This window comes from Rhynchophorus ferrugineus, unplaced genomic scaffold (assembly GCF_030347505.1).
Source record: "Rhynchophorus ferrugineus isolate W39M unplaced genomic scaffold, kcgeb_rfMv2 rfM2, whole genome shotgun sequence".
NCBI classification, from domain to species: domain Eukaryota; kingdom Metazoa; phylum Arthropoda; class Insecta; order Coleoptera; family Curculionidae; genus Rhynchophorus; species Rhynchophorus ferrugineus.
Genome location: NW_027472581.1, coordinates 84,020,739 through 84,036,788, shown reverse-complemented (window position 1 = coordinate 84,036,788; position 16,050 = coordinate 84,020,739). Strand labels below are relative to the sequence as shown.

Sequence of the window (16,050 nt, the reverse complement as noted above, 5' to 3'; positions counted from 1 at the left end):
GGAACTGTGAAATTTTAATTGTTTTCTTCGAAATTAACTGATTGTTTAAATACATTACCATCATAAATATGTACTGTATTTATGCAAAGTATTGACCAAAAAAAAAACTTGTTTGTCCTTTGAGCAAAGCCATTCATCGAGCCATTTTCTAACTACTTCGAATTTGACGATGTGCTGCTCTGCAAGGCCGTTGATGCGAAAAGTTGACGGTCGAGCGGGGCAAGGTCTGCTTTCAACGCAAGCAAGTGCTTTCAACGCTTTCTTAACTGGGTTTGCTTTATGAGACTGCGTGTGTCGTGCTGTAAAATCACTTTACCGTGTTTTAGTGTCTATTATGGATGTTGTTCGATCAATGCATGATTCAAATTAATCATTTGTGGTCGGTAGCAATCACCATTAGCTGTTTCACCAGGTTTCAACAGTTCGTAATATACTACGCCACCCTGGTCCCACCAAACCAAAAGTATTTTCTTGCTACCGAAACAATTTGGCCTTTGGGCATATCGGCCGGTTTCGCCAGTTGATAACCATAATTATTTGAGGTGGTAACACCACGAAACATAAAAAAATCATAATATCGTCTTGAATAATCGAAATCGAAATGTGAAGTTGCGGGAATTAGCTAACATGGTAAAGATATCAAAAGGACGTGTTAATTTTATATTACACAAACATTTGACTATGATAAAACTCTGTGACAATGGATGAAACATGGATCGATCACTTCACTCCGGAATCAAAATTATCGTCATCTTAATGGACAGCAATTGGCCAAATTTTGAGGCCAAAGATAAATAGTTCTACAAAAGTTGTTGTCAAATTTTAGAACAGAGCTGAAAGGATTGTGTGGCTCTTGATGGAGATTACGTTGATGAACACGTTTTCTTTTAGTTTAAAGTGTATAAATGGTCTGCGGTGCTGTATGAACGTTGATAAAACGACGCAAGAGCCTAGTGAAGGTGTTCGAAGTGAATAAAATGACTTGAGAGACAAAATATCGTTATATTCATAAATTCTTAAAGCAGTCCAAGAACCTTTTTTTGGTCCTTGGGTTAGTAAATTTGTAACAAATTGTTTTATATATATATATATATATATATATATATATATATATATATATATATTTCTAATCCTCTCGAGATTCTCTATAATATCAGTTACTGAACATTGATGTATTTGGCTTGCGTTTAAGTTATTATGGATAGTTTTTTTTAACTTCTGGTAATGTTTTATCAAATAAACTATCATGAGTTTGATCACTTTTGATCGAAATATGAAAGAAATGCATATTTGCCAGTCCATCGAACCAATATCAAATACAATATTGATGTGATTGTTGATTACCCTCATCAACTCTATTGTTTAATTCACTGTAAAGTTCGTTAAAAGTAAAATATCAAGCATTTTTATTTAAACTGTGAAATTAGAATTAAAATTAATACATATTGTTCTTTTTATTCCAGATAAAGATCCTGAAAACACAATCTCACAATTCACTAACGTGGTGACGGAGATAAGTGTCAAGGAGACCGTTAATGGAAAAACCATACAACGTAAACCCACCGCAGAAGAGATGCGGTTAATGGAGAAGAAGATCCTGGGCGCATTTGTCGAAGGTAGTGACAAAAAACTACCAGAATCGTCGTACATGGATCAGACCACAGCGGCGAACGACCTGGTTGATCTGGAGTCGTTCATGCAGCTGGACGAGGACGTCACAGATGACGATCCATTCGACAAATACATGACCGGTAACGGTGCAGACATCGATGACGTTTTCGCCATATTCGAAAGCGATGAGGTGTTGTTCGACACCAACAACAATACTGAAAATGTTGTCAACAGTGGGAGGGAGGCGGAATACAGCCTGTTCGAAGGGAGTGGTGATGGAGATGATTTGGAAAGCACCACCCCGGCCTCTAGAGGTCGAAACAGAGACCCCAACCAGCTCATCGACTTTATGGAGAGCAACAGTGATGAGGACGAGGATGAGGATGCTACACGGCGGACGTACTCGGTGGTCGTATCCACTAATACCAGCACCACGTCCGTGAATGTCGCGCATTCTAATTCCAGTAACGAGGAAGATATTTTCGCTGATACGGAACCAACTACAACCTCCGCGGGGCTTATGGAGAATGAATCTCAAGATAATTTAGCGGAGAATGGCATCAGTGTTAAAGATTTAAGCGAAATAAGCAGTCTCCTGGCGGAGAATAGTCAGGCTATACAGTTCGATGATACGGATGAGGAGGCGTTATATGAATCTGATGGTTTTATCGATAGTCATTCGATTAAGAAGCCCCACCAGGAGGATATCGTTGTTATAACTGAAAAGGAGGAGGAAAGCGAGCCACCTCGGCTGAATACATATTTGAATGGACTCTCAGTGAATGCTGCCACCACCATAATCGATTTTGATGAAACCGAAGAACAACCAACTAGTACTAGTTCTACAACTGAATTGGAGGTCACAGAACAAGTAACTCAAACTACCACGGATATTTTCGAGGTCTCGACAGAGATTCTGGACAGATCTGAACACGTAGTAGACTCATTTACAACTCCATCGCCAGATGATAGCCTCATTACATTACCAACTAGTTCTCTTAATGATGTACAAGCCGAAATAGGAAACAGTCTTGATGAGACTACCGAATTTAAGATGCCTGATCACTTCAAGGACCGATATCCATCAGTTGTCTCATTACCGACTGAAGAAGTGACCGTGCTTAGTAGCGTCGATATATTTAGTGCCGTTAAAAATAATGGAACATTGTCAGTGTCGAGGGAATTGACGCCCAGCGAAGTTGAATCGATTTATAATCGGAAAATTGAGGAAAACGAATCTGTCGAGGAAGCCGATGAGGACGATAGCGAGATTACCGGTCTGACACTGGACAAGGACACCGTTTGGGATGACTTGACCGAAGAAGTGGAGCCGAGCACCGAGGTTCCGGAGGTTAAGAAGATTATCGAACCGGTCGAGACAGAGAGGGAGTCCAAGGAACTGAAGCACGATACCGTTTCATACCTGAACACAACTATATTGAATCATTCTGCGAATTTCAGTGTACAAATTAGCCGACAGGTAAGGCAATTAAGACCGTTCAACCATTAAAGTGTTAATATTTCCTTCTTTTTCAGCTTTATTCCATATATATTCCTTCAACAGCTTATGTCAGGCAATATTCAGATATTGTCAATATTACTTGGAGACTGAATGAGAATATGAACAACTCATTAGCTCTTAAAGTCCACGAGAAAGATCACTCCTACGTTATTAAGGAATTCCTACTAAACATTCTATTAGGTTAGTATACAATGTGAATGTTGTTTTAAATATATATGAGGGTTGCTATTTACTTTTTTAGTCTAATAATAAAAGGACAGTAATTTATAAGTTAAAAAGGTTTCATTGTTTTTCAGAGATGATGACTACATGATGACTTTGCTATTTAATTTCTGTCAAATTCACACAATTTCACAAATAGAACGTGAACAAACTGTTTAAGCTAAATTTCCATACAATATCTAATGACCAAAGATGACCCAATTTAATTGATTCAATCTCAAGTCACATGATTAATTTGTCATTAATTATGATTAATTTTTTTGTCACATGGCACAACATTAATTTTGGACAAGCTTCTTCTTTATTGTCAAAAGACGAAAGTAAGTCCATTTTTCCAGTGAGACAAAGTTTTCAAGTCATTGTAAACAAGGGTTTTGCTTAAACGACAAGGTCATGGTAAAAATGTCAATTATCCGTTTGGAAACATCAAATCAAGCCTAATAAGATTTAATATGGTTGAAAATATAATTAGTAACCCTTGTACCAATTAAATTTTACAACGTGAGACAAAAGTCCTGCTAAAATTTTGATTGGCTATAACTTTGCTCAAAGAAAAGATAAGTAAGTTTGGTTTTCATAAAAAGTCTATTCGGTCTTTTTTTTCGTTATGATTGAAAAATTATATTGGTTAAATGGTAACCGCGATACGCTATACAACTTTCGGCTTTTTAAGGCATCTTTCATGACATCCTCCAACGTATGAGGCTGAATTTCTTCAATTTCGTGACGAATATTGTCTTTAAGATGTTGAATCGTTTGAGGCTTATGCACATAAACTTTTGATTTTAAAAACCCCATAAGAAAAATTCTGGTGCTGTTAAATCCGGAGATCTCGCTGGTCATGCTAAATCGCTACTTCGCAAAATTAGTCTTCGTGGTGAAACGTCATAGAATAATTGATTTGTTGAACGAACTGTATGTGCTGCGGCCCCATCTTACTGAAACCACATATCTTCTAGTCCTTACTTTTACATTTCAGGCACAAGAAAATTTCGAATCATGTTTTGGTACTGTTCAGCAGTAACAGTAACGGCAACACCTTGGTCATTTTCAAAAAAAAATAGGGACCAATAGTTTCCAGTATGAATACTACACCATACAGTTGTTTTTAGTGGATGCAATAATGTTTCATGAATTAATTGAGAATTCTGTGTCCCCAAAACCGACTGTTCTGTTTATTGACGTGGCCCCTGAGAATAAATTAGGCTTTATCGCTCATTTAGACGAAAAATCTTCAATTTCACCAAACTAATCAAAACAAACAAACTCAAAATAAATATTGTCACTATTTCTACTCATTCTTGTGGTGTATATTTATCCATAATAAAATTTGCACATTTGCACAACCCAGTGGTTAAAACGAAATTTCACCAAACATCACAAAACCATAATGGCACGCAATCAATACAGTAGCGAGACTTTTGCCCCACCTGTTTTCTCCACATCACGATTTCGATTATTATCGTTAATATCATCTCTTACGCCCAATTGGTCACAACTATTGTTGCTTTAGACTGTTTATTATCTATTTTAGCATCTCTTCTGTACATTACACTTATTGTTCTATTCTATAGGCCATTCTACACTTTTTATTTTGTTTTACATTCAAATGTTTTAACAATTTCTTTTTTAACTGTTTTTGGAATATGGCATATTCATAAAATTGAATTTCTAATACAATCCCGGATATAAACATACTAAATTTTCATTCTAGTATCTCATCTGGGTTACCCGAAGCCTATGAAAGTTAGATTGCCTATAAACGCTCTTGCAGTTTGACTAATTTGATTTATAAAAACAAGTGTAAACGCTCATTTACTGTATTAATTATCCCAAGAGACTATATACCAGTGCTAATCTTCACTTAGCGCTAAACTAAGATACTGAGTATCTTAAGGCATATTATCTTGAACATCATGAGAATGTTTTTCTACAAGTTGGATCGTTATTATTACTTTTGAGTTTTAAATCCTTTACTTTACTTTTAGTTCCTTAAACCAATACTATTTCCTAACAATTTTTCTAAGTGATGAATTTACGTTCAGCTGACCACAATTGTCTTGGTTTTACTATTGCTTGCTTTTTATACAATAAAATAAAAAATGAGTGAAAATAAATAAACATCTAAAAATGGACACATTTTCATACTTTATCAAAGGGTAGCATTTTCTGTTCGGTTCTTTGCTTGACCTAACCCTGTAGTTTTCGGATTATTTTCTACACATTTTTCTTTCAATTCTGAGTTTGTATTTTGTTCAAAACACATGTTGGTTCTTTATCTCTTGCTTTTATCTATTTAGTTTTTTACCTATTCTCTTTCCGTATTTACTAAGATGGTTGTGAGTTTTGTCATAAACATTTATATCACTCATCTTTCTACTCATGTTCATTTTAACACTTATACTCCTAAATTGTTATAATTTTTTTTCTTAAACCTTATATACTTCTTAGACTTGCTTAAAAGTTCTTTAGATTCATCAATTCATTCTTTTAAGCTAACGATTTGGAAGTTTTACTTTTGTTACAATATTTGACTATTTTAACATATTTTGCTATTTATTTCTTCTATTCAAAAACAACTCTTACTTTTCTATTTTAAATCGACTCTTTCTACTGTATTTATGTTCTCCAATTTTCTTCTCTAATTAGCTGTGTTTCTTTTATATATATATATATATATATATATATATATATATATATATATATATATATTCAGGGAGTGTATTTTTCACAGTACCAATAATATTTCTTATAATGAAGCTTAATCTGGAATCTTAAATAGAATATCTGGAATATCAAACTGGATATCTTTCTAATTCAGGTTTTTAATTAGTAATTAACTACCTGTGAGACAATTTTGCTCGAATTACATGAAATTAAATAATACCTTAGATAAGATCCTCTGCGTTATAGTACAACTTAGTTGCCTTCAATATTGTAGTGCATTTTTTAAATGTTTTGATGATATTTCTTCTTTTTATAAATTTATTAGAAATCTCTTTTTGGGCAGAATATGATCCGAAAAATATTAGGTAATTAGTTCCAGATGCCAAAGTATTCTTAAGAAATCGATGAATTATATAAAGAAATTTACTTGTACTCTAACAAGTCAAATATGACGAATTTGAAAAACAATTATGTACAAAATTTGTTGCTAATTTTATATGTAATAATATGAACCTTTGAATCAATTCCAGATAATTATTACATTGTACAAAAGAAACATATTCGCGTCACAGCTAACCTGCACGAGCTCATGGAACCCGTGGAAGTCAAACTAAGGGATGATGTCGTCGTAACGTTCTCCAACGTAGGTTTTTTGAGAAAACCCATAAAAAAAGGTAAGCACCACTGTTCATAATGTTCTCGTGCATAAATTAACCTTCTATTTTTGTTTTTGTAGGTATAACAGAATATACAATGAAAGAGCAGAGAGTTTGGGGCATACAGATAGCATCCATCTGCATAGTTGCCCTACTGTTAGCCAGTTTGACGTTTTATATTATCTTGAAAAGGAAATCCCGAGCATCATTGAGAGAAAAGGCGGATATACCCCAGATTCATCACTGTTGATAGTTAATTTTAAATATAGTTTAATGTTATTTAGTATTTATTCTTTATAGAACAAAAAAAAGTTAAAACCAAAGATAGTGACCAATATTCATTTAATAATTAACAATTATTTAATGCCTCTGCCTCAAAACACAGTGTGAAACATATAAATATACATATATGTAGATCTATATATACAGTGATTGTTATTAATTTTTATAAACAACATTTTAGGAGCGTTTTCTGTACATAGTTTAAATATATTGTATAGAGTAGTATATAATGGTATTATTGTGACCGCCAAATCACCCCAAAAGTATATGGCTATTGGAGTATAATAAAAATCCTCTTGACATTGGTTAAGGAAAGGTTCTCAGGTATTTTATACCCTTTTGTGTTTTATATTGTCGTGTTTTGCCGTCAGAAGTGGCTGACAAGTGTAAATAAACGAAACAGGTGTTTGTGAGTATCAAACACCTGTACAATTTAGTCAGTACTAATTTTAACTGTCAATAACCGTAGCATTTTTACGAGATATTCAGTAGAGAGGGTCAGTAGTTTCAAAAATCTTTGAGTGAAGTAAATTCAGAGAATTTTATCGGCGCTATAACATGGTGAGAAGAGGTTTTACTACAGACTTTTGTTGTGTGTGTGTTTATTTTGCTTTTGCGAAGAGCAGATCAGGTCCCCGGCCTACCATAGTAAAACATTTTTTTTTGGCAAAATTAGTTTTTTTTTATTCAACACAACTTCATTCAAGGGTGATACACTGATTATAGCGACCTTCCAATTTTTCGATACCATTTTTGTGGTATGATTTGTCCTTTGTTTCAAAATAGGCCTCAGTTTCGGCGATCACCTATTCATCCGACGAAAATTTCTTCCCTGCTAGCATACTTTTAAGATCTGAGAACATGAAATAGTCGCTGGGAGCCAGGTGCGAAGAATACGATGGATGAGGAAGCAATTTGAAGCCCATTTCATGGATTTTTGCCATCGTCTTCACTGACTTGTGACACGATTTATTGTTTTGGTGAAGGAGGACTTTCTTTTTTTTTTCGGAGATATCCATTTTCAAGGTAGCCAATGAAAATTATTCCATGCGCATCCCAAGATACAGACGCCATAACCCTGCCAGCCAACTGTCCACTCGAATGACTGTCGATTGGACTTCGGAGTGAAATGTTTCATCCATTGTCACATATTGGTGGAATAGTCGGGATTACACACTAAATCATCTTTAAATACTGATCCAAATCATCAATTCGTCGTTGTTTTTGGTGAAAAGTGAGCTCGCGCGACACCCACTTTGCACAGAGCTTTCTTTTAACCACATATTGTGAATGATGTGATATACACGTTCAGTTGATATCTTTAGAGTGTCTGCTATTTCATTCAATTTCAATTTACGGTCATTCGAAATCATTTCGTGGATGTTTTTAATGTTTTTGTCGGTAACAACCTCTTTTGGGCGCCCACTGTGTTCACCTTCTTCGGTGCTTATTTCACCACGTCTAAACTTAGCATGCCAATAAGCCAAGTTTTTGCTTCCACTGTATTTTTTCCTTTCAGAAAGCAATATTTTATGAACAAGCTAAATTCCTTTTTATCAATTTTTTTTTCACAATAACAAAAGTTTCTTCACTCAAAATCCTATAAATCACAGCTGTCAACTCTTTTGGTTGGTTAACTACAAAATATATGGATTTAATTCTAGTAGCGCCATCTATGTGTCAGGTCGGGGATTTTTCAATTGACCTGTTGTTTTAATCAATCAAACTTATTTCTATTGAAAGGGCATATTAAAATATTTTGATTCTCTTCATTTATCATTCGATATTACCTTTAGGACAGGTGTTATCTCTTCCAGCAAAGAAAATCATTTTCTACATTATTTTTTTGAGTCGTGAGAAGAAATAGAAGTTTGAGAGAACTAAATCTAGATAATAAACTGGCAGATGATACAATTTCTTCACAATTCACCGACACAGTTTATTATTCAGTTAGCTGGTTCGAAATTACTAATCGCAGCTTATTTATTATGACATATGACGTTTTATGTAATAGTAATAATTATTATTATTATGATGAAATATCATTTTATCAGTGTCACAAAATTCAGAAAGTTACAAAATATTTCACTTAAATAAACAGAAAAACAGGTATAAAACAAATATAATCCTGCCTATTTTTGAGCTACAATGAATCAATATATTAGTCTAATATAATTTACCTATTTTATGTTGTCTATTTGTTATCACAACACAAATCTGACTCAACGCCAATATTTCGAAAAAAATAATGTGATTTTATTGGGATGTAATATTCTCGAGGGCTCAATGGAATTTTATTTCTTTATATTTAAAAGATGATTTTAAATTTGTTAATATTAGGTTGTAGAAATTGACCCAATATACCGGATACTGACTGACATAACTTTGAGTTGCTCAATGATAAAAATAATTTTACAAAAGAAATTAAACAGACTTCAAAAATAAGGAAGTGAAAAAGTAAAAAATAATCAAAATTAGGCTTAACACAAAAAACATTTTAAAATAAAATATGTACATAATAATCTTTGTAATAATTAAATAAAAAGCAATTTGAAGTCGGTACCGTGCCCAAACAGTTATATTAAATTAGATTTGTCTTGTTCCTAATTTAATTTTGTGTTTATGACATAAAATTATGTTATTATTTTTGTATTATTTGAAATCTCGGCACCGACTGAGGGTTCACAGAATCTGAATGGTTTTTTCACTGAACGACTTCCGTCACATCAGCTCAGGGATAATAATATACAGAAATATCTGGTTATTATAGATAAAAAATATGTGAAAACATTGTTCGTGCCTTTGAAATTTGAGCGTTTCCCTCGATTTCTCCCTCTTCCCCCAATAGATACAGAATTGTTTCCATATATATATATATATATATATATATATATATATATATATATATATATATATATATATATAACTATTTGTAATGAAATCGATCTATTTGTTACCTCAAATGAATGTCGCCCTTATTGTTTAGTAAAAAATTCGACTAAATACTGGAGAACTGAATGCCGTTCTTGATGAAATAAGTTTTTTATGTCATTTTAACACAAATAACAATAAATAAAAATTAAATGCAATGCAATTTGTATCCACAATTATTATTTCATTCAGAAAACTATCATTGTAGTCAGTTATCGTATAAACCTAGGCTACTTATTTTGATATATACATAATCATATTAGATTCGTAAATAAGTTGTAGACTAAATAAGGGGAATAATGAATCAAAAATAAAAAAAAAACTATTTCTAAATGCAAAAATGGTTTTATTTTTGGTACAAAATGGTTTACTTGTGAGCTGTACTAGTTGAGATGCTGCTTTTCAAACTTGGTAAATAGTAACAGGCAATCGACGTACACTATGTCACAAAACTCTACTTATAGAAATGCCAGACATGGGTTTTAAAATTTGATCTTGTCACGTTGCCAGTTGTTGTAAATTATATGTATTAAAATGTACAGAAACCTACCTAAAATATCCCTTTCAATAAATTCAAAAAATTTATTAATAGAAAGGTAACATACAATATTTTGAGAAATACATACTGATTTATTAATCTGGTGGCCTTGCTTGTGTATTAATGCAAGTACAACAGGACAGTAGTAATAAATTAATTTGTAAATTAAGACTGTATTAAGCATCTCTAATGTAAGATGTAATTAATAAAAAAATATATTAAAAATAATACCAAGAACTTTTCATACATATATATTTTTTATAACATCTTTATTAGATACACTTAGTGCAATCCTAATTATAAATTAAGCCGGCTTGGTGGCGCAGTGGTAAAGGCAATACTGTTGCGATAGTCGCGGGTTCGTATCCTGCAGTGGCATGGTCGTAAATTTATGTTTGTGATTGTTTAATATTTGTGATTGTCCTTAGGCAAGAGTGTAAAATCCGACCAGGAAAATGATCCCCGCTAATAACCAGGCTGGGTAAGAACGGATGTCTTCTGGGATGATTTCTAAAGTTGGTCACTCGCCAAACCTACTGATTTAATGCTGAGGACCGTGGTCCGGAGCTCACGTTAAACTGTAGGACCAGTCCAGATAAACCCATAGTTGGTAAAAGAAGACTTTAAAATACATTTTAAAAAACATTATAAATTAATTTATTACTACTGTTCCGTACTTACACTTGCATTAATTTACAAGCAAGACGAGTGCGAGAAAATACATCAATATGTATTCCTCAATTATAAAATTATAATAACTTATAGCTATAGTTTACACTAAAGGTATACACTTTATGTAAGTTCGTATGGTTTGGTTTGCTTCAATCTCCTGACACCTTGCGTTGTCCAGTAGTTGTATTGCTTCCACGTTAGTATGATTTAGTAATCTTCTTTCGTATTTCAAGGTGAAATCTTGAATAACTTCGCAAATGCATTTGATTTCCAGATCATCGTGTAGTTCTTCGTTGGTCACGTAACGATAGGCATTGGTAATCAATCGAAGAATCTGGTTTTAACAGCTTTCGGTGACTAGTTAATTTAAATTTTTAGTGCAACCCCATATTTGCATCCCATAGATCCAAATTGGCTTTATGATTGTCTTATAAATCAACCTCTTTGATTTTAGATCAAGTTGAGAGTATCATACAAATATATAATTTTAATATAATTTATAGCACAGGAAAAAATGAAAATGTGTATGTATCAATTTTAAGCTATTATGAAGTACTATCAAGAAGAATTTTGAATATTAAATAATAATATGTAATTTTAAAATAATTATTGAAAAAAAAAAACAATACAACAATATGCACGAGTACAAATAAAATGTATTTATCTAAATTTATAAACATCAAGCCATCGTTACTTTCCGTGTAAATATTTATATGTATGTATGTGTAATATACTCTTTTATGGAATCTGATATGACCTGATCGGTGACTATCAATTTTAGATGGTGTACAATTTTTATCAACATAGATACTTGTTCTTTCAATATTTTCTTTCCACTTTTTAAAAACTCCAATGGAATAAAATATTTAAGCAATCAACCTCTCGATCGCTTGTAATAGCAACCTTGTAAAATGAGGCGGAAAATGCCGAAGTTTGCCGAACATTGATTGGGCGTCACTCAGAGTAGCTACTGCTACGTTAAGCAGTAAAGTCCAGTCCAGATACTCTAATAATACTCTAAAATGTAAAAAATGCACCTTATGTATAATAAATTTATGACAACATATTTTCCACTCTTCAAAATAGTTTTTAAATTCAATGTATGGAAAAACATTTAGATGCATAAGCATTTACGATGATTAAATTTACTATCCATATTTTTCCAAATTAAAATATAACAATGAAAAAATTAAATAAATTTGATATAAAATATAGTTTTTTTCAATGTCTCCATTATAATAATTTTAGATTGAACAATTTTTGAATCTGAGAAAATATATATTATATACATTATATTCTTACAATATACTTATAATTTACAAGAACTGGCGACGTAGCAACATCATATTTTATCACCTAAGCCAGGCGTCCCTTTGAGTAGACTCTTGTCTTAATGTGATCTCCAAGCCACGGTTATCGTCATTAATCCAACAGGGTGGTAAATAATCAACTTGCTAGAGGACGTCCGGTCTTACCCAGCCTGGTTACTGACGTAGCTAGGATAATTTTCCGTCTCGGATTATCTTATGGACTACTACAATTAGAAATAACCTCAAACACTTATCTACAAACAGGTCACCCAGCAGGATTCAAACCCGTAACATCGCAGCTGTAGAAGGACCGTCCAGCCGTCTTGACCACTGCGTCATTCAATCCTGTGGAAATTATTTTGAAAGGGATAGAATATTTGTAATTACATTTTTACACTTTATTTCAGAAGTCTTATTATTCAATATTAGAAAAAAAAAATTAAAAAGAAGAAAGAAGGAATGGCGCTGGGTGTTTAGCGTACATAAATAATAATTAATAACCTAGATATTTAGGATACCTATCGGCCAGAAAATATAATTAATTAAGCTAGATGATTAATTAATTTACATATGCTATAAACTAACATTTGGTGCAGTGTTTGCGAGCAATAATTCATACGATTCATCAAAATAGATCAAAACGACGATACCCATATGGTGCTTGACCATATGAAATTGTCATTTACAAATTAAACCACCCAGTCGCATGTCACTCATTAAAAACTTATCGTAGGCATCATCGATTAATGTTGACATGCCGTGGTTAGCGTGTTTAATGGTGAAAATTGATGTACTATATAGGAAAGTGTAATTACTACAATGAGACCTATCCGAGCGCCATCTAAGAAGCGGTATTTTAAGTAAGGGGCTCCTCCGCCTTTTTGTCATCGATATTTTGTGTTGAATAACATTTGTATAAATTAAGCAGTCAGTACTTAAGGTATATTGCATGTATTACAAGTTCTAAATGAGGTTTTACGTCTCTTTAAAAAACAAATAAAATGATAGATATTGTTAAAAATATGTTTATAAGATGATTAACAAATACTGATATTAACAAAATTATCATTAAATTATATTTTAAGGGTTACCCGAGAAAATTCCTTAGTTTCTATATTTTGCTCCTTCTATTTTCCTATTGTTTTTTAATTTCGGCATCAAAGAAAATCTAGATTAGTCATATTTCGTTACTATGAAATTTGAATGGTATTAGTTGAGATAAAGAGAAGTTCATTTCAGTCATATACATATTATTCTTATAGTTGTGAAGTATTTTACTTTTGTATATCCACCACAGTGCTAACATACATATTTTCTATTCATATTTAGATTTTTTTTTGATAACACTAATGTTCCATTTTCTAAATAAATTTAGAGTAAGACTAAACTAAGACTAAGTAAAAGTAGATAAAATATTATATTTTAAAATAAAATGTATACCTTACAAATAACACTATACCTCTGAATATAATACGTCTGTTAAATTTTCGATCAGAGATGGCGCTGCATGATTCGTTGTGGTTTTTCTGGCTAAGAGACATTTTCTACATATTAAGTAGTAAATGCATATTATATATTGGCTGAACTACGGGGCTTCTAAAACATAGACTATTTTACAGTATGACGGACTCTAATATTTATACTATTAATATGTATATACATTTCTATAATAATCTCGACAACAACAAAATTAAATTGTTATTTGATTAAAATAATTTTTTAAATAAAATGGCCGGACATTAATATGCGACGCGAAAACTTGACACATCAATATATAAATTAAGACTGATGTATTCATATTATTCCCGAAGATCGCAAGCAAATTAATAAATTATTCATTACGCCAGTTCCCATTTTCGAATCTTTGAACATAAAAATAAAAACGCTGAAAAAATGAGAACGTTTCCGTTCATTGTACTCACATAAAATTCAAATGCGATTGTAAAGATGTGCTATATTATGATTATTAATTAGTATATTATAGAGTCTAGTGTTACTATAGTTTAGAGTTTTCAATATAAAATATGTATTTCAAGTCATATGTTAGCTGATGTTTGGTAATTAATTAAGGAACTCACTAAAAAGTAAAAAATAATCGAACTTAGATTTTTAACAACAAAAAAACGTCTTAAGATAAAATTTGTAGATAATATTCGTTGTAATTACTAAATAAAAAAAAAACAAAAAGTTACTTAACCTATCTACTACATGTATTTTATATTCTACTACATACACACAATTTAGCTTAATACCTAGCCAAACCTATTGATCTATTTACAATATTATTTTAACTACTACCAACTGATAATTTTGAAGTCGGTGCCGAGCAACAAATTATATTTGTTTTGTTCGTAATTTAATTTTGTGTATATGTCACAAAATGGTATTATTAACTTTGCATTAATGTATTATTGTTCCCGTTGGGAATCGAACCCACGACCTCCTCGTGTGGGCTTTAACCGTTACACTACTAAAACATTTGCTTGCAATATTATAAGGCTTTTCATAACTACTTGCAACTTTTCGTTACATCATTCCAGAAATAACATTCTACACAAATATCTGATTACATTAGATAAAAAAAATATGTGAAACTTTTGTATGTGCCTGTGAACTTTGATGGTTTCCCTCGATTTGCCCCTCTTCCCCCTACTAGGTCATGACTTGGATCCAATGGGACTATCTCGCAAGGGCACTTTTTCGAATAAAATTTTTTTTTTTGAAAATCGGTATATAATTGACGGAGAAATCAGCAAACTTACTTTGAAAAAATAGATATAGTCGAACACTTGTGTTACTATAATCTACAGTTTTCAATGTAAAATATGTATTTCAAGTCATATGTTAGCTGATGTTTGGTAATTAATTAAGGAACTCACTAAAAGGTAAAAAATAATCGAACATAGATTTTTAACACCAAAAAAACGTTTTAAGATAATGTTCGTTGTAATAACTAAATAAAAAAAAACAAAAAGTTACTTAACCTATCTACTACATGTATTTTATATTCTACTATATACACACACAATTTAGCTTAATACCTAGCTAAACCTATTGATCTATTTCCAATATTATTTTAATTACTACCAACTGATAATTTTGAAGTCGGTGCCAAGCAACAAATTATATTTGTTTTGTTCGTAATTTAATTTTGTGTATATGTCATAAAATGGTATTATTAATTTTGTATTAATGTATTATTGTTCCCGTTGGGAATCGAACACTACTAAAACATTTGCCTGCAATATTATAAGGTATGGTTAGTGCTTAAAAAGTAAACTGAATAGCTTTTATACTGAACTACTTGCGATTTTTCGTTACATCATTTCAGATATAACATCCTACACAAATATCTGATTACATTAGATAAAAAAAATATGTGAAACTTGTGTACGTGCCTATGAACTTTGATGATTTCCCTCGATTTACCCCTCTTCCCCCTACTAGGTCATGACTTGGATCCAATGGGACCATATAGCAAGTGCACTTTTTAGAATAAAAAAGAATTTTGAAAATCGGTGTCTAAATGACGGAGAAATCGGCAAACTTACTTTGAAAAAAAAGATATAGCCGAACCCTTGTGCTACTATAATCTACAGTTTTCAATGTAAAATATGTATTTCAAGTCATATGTTAGCT

At 32.0% G+C, this 16,050-nt stretch overlaps 1 protein-coding gene across 2 annotated transcripts in view; it reads left to right on the top strand.

The window, feature by feature from the left end:
• LOC143190667 (uncharacterized) overlaps positions 1-7,179 on the top strand; it is a 32,571-nt gene extending 25,392 nt beyond the window's left edge. For both annotated transcript variants that reach the window (XM_076395164.1, XM_076395163.1), the window contains 4 exons: positions 1,464-3,091; positions 3,148-3,313; positions 6,553-6,696; positions 6,759-7,179. In XM_076395164.1, the coding sequence (XP_076251279.1) occupies positions 1,574-3,091; positions 3,148-3,313; positions 6,553-6,696; positions 6,759-6,928 (1,998 nt within the window). In that variant the 5' untranslated portion in view covers positions 1,464-1,573 and the 3' untranslated portion in view covers positions 6,929-7,179. The remainder of the gene's footprint in view (positions 1-1,463; positions 3,092-3,147; positions 3,314-6,552; positions 6,697-6,758) is intronic.
• The last annotated feature ends 8,871 nt before the right edge of the window (positions 7,180-16,050 follow it).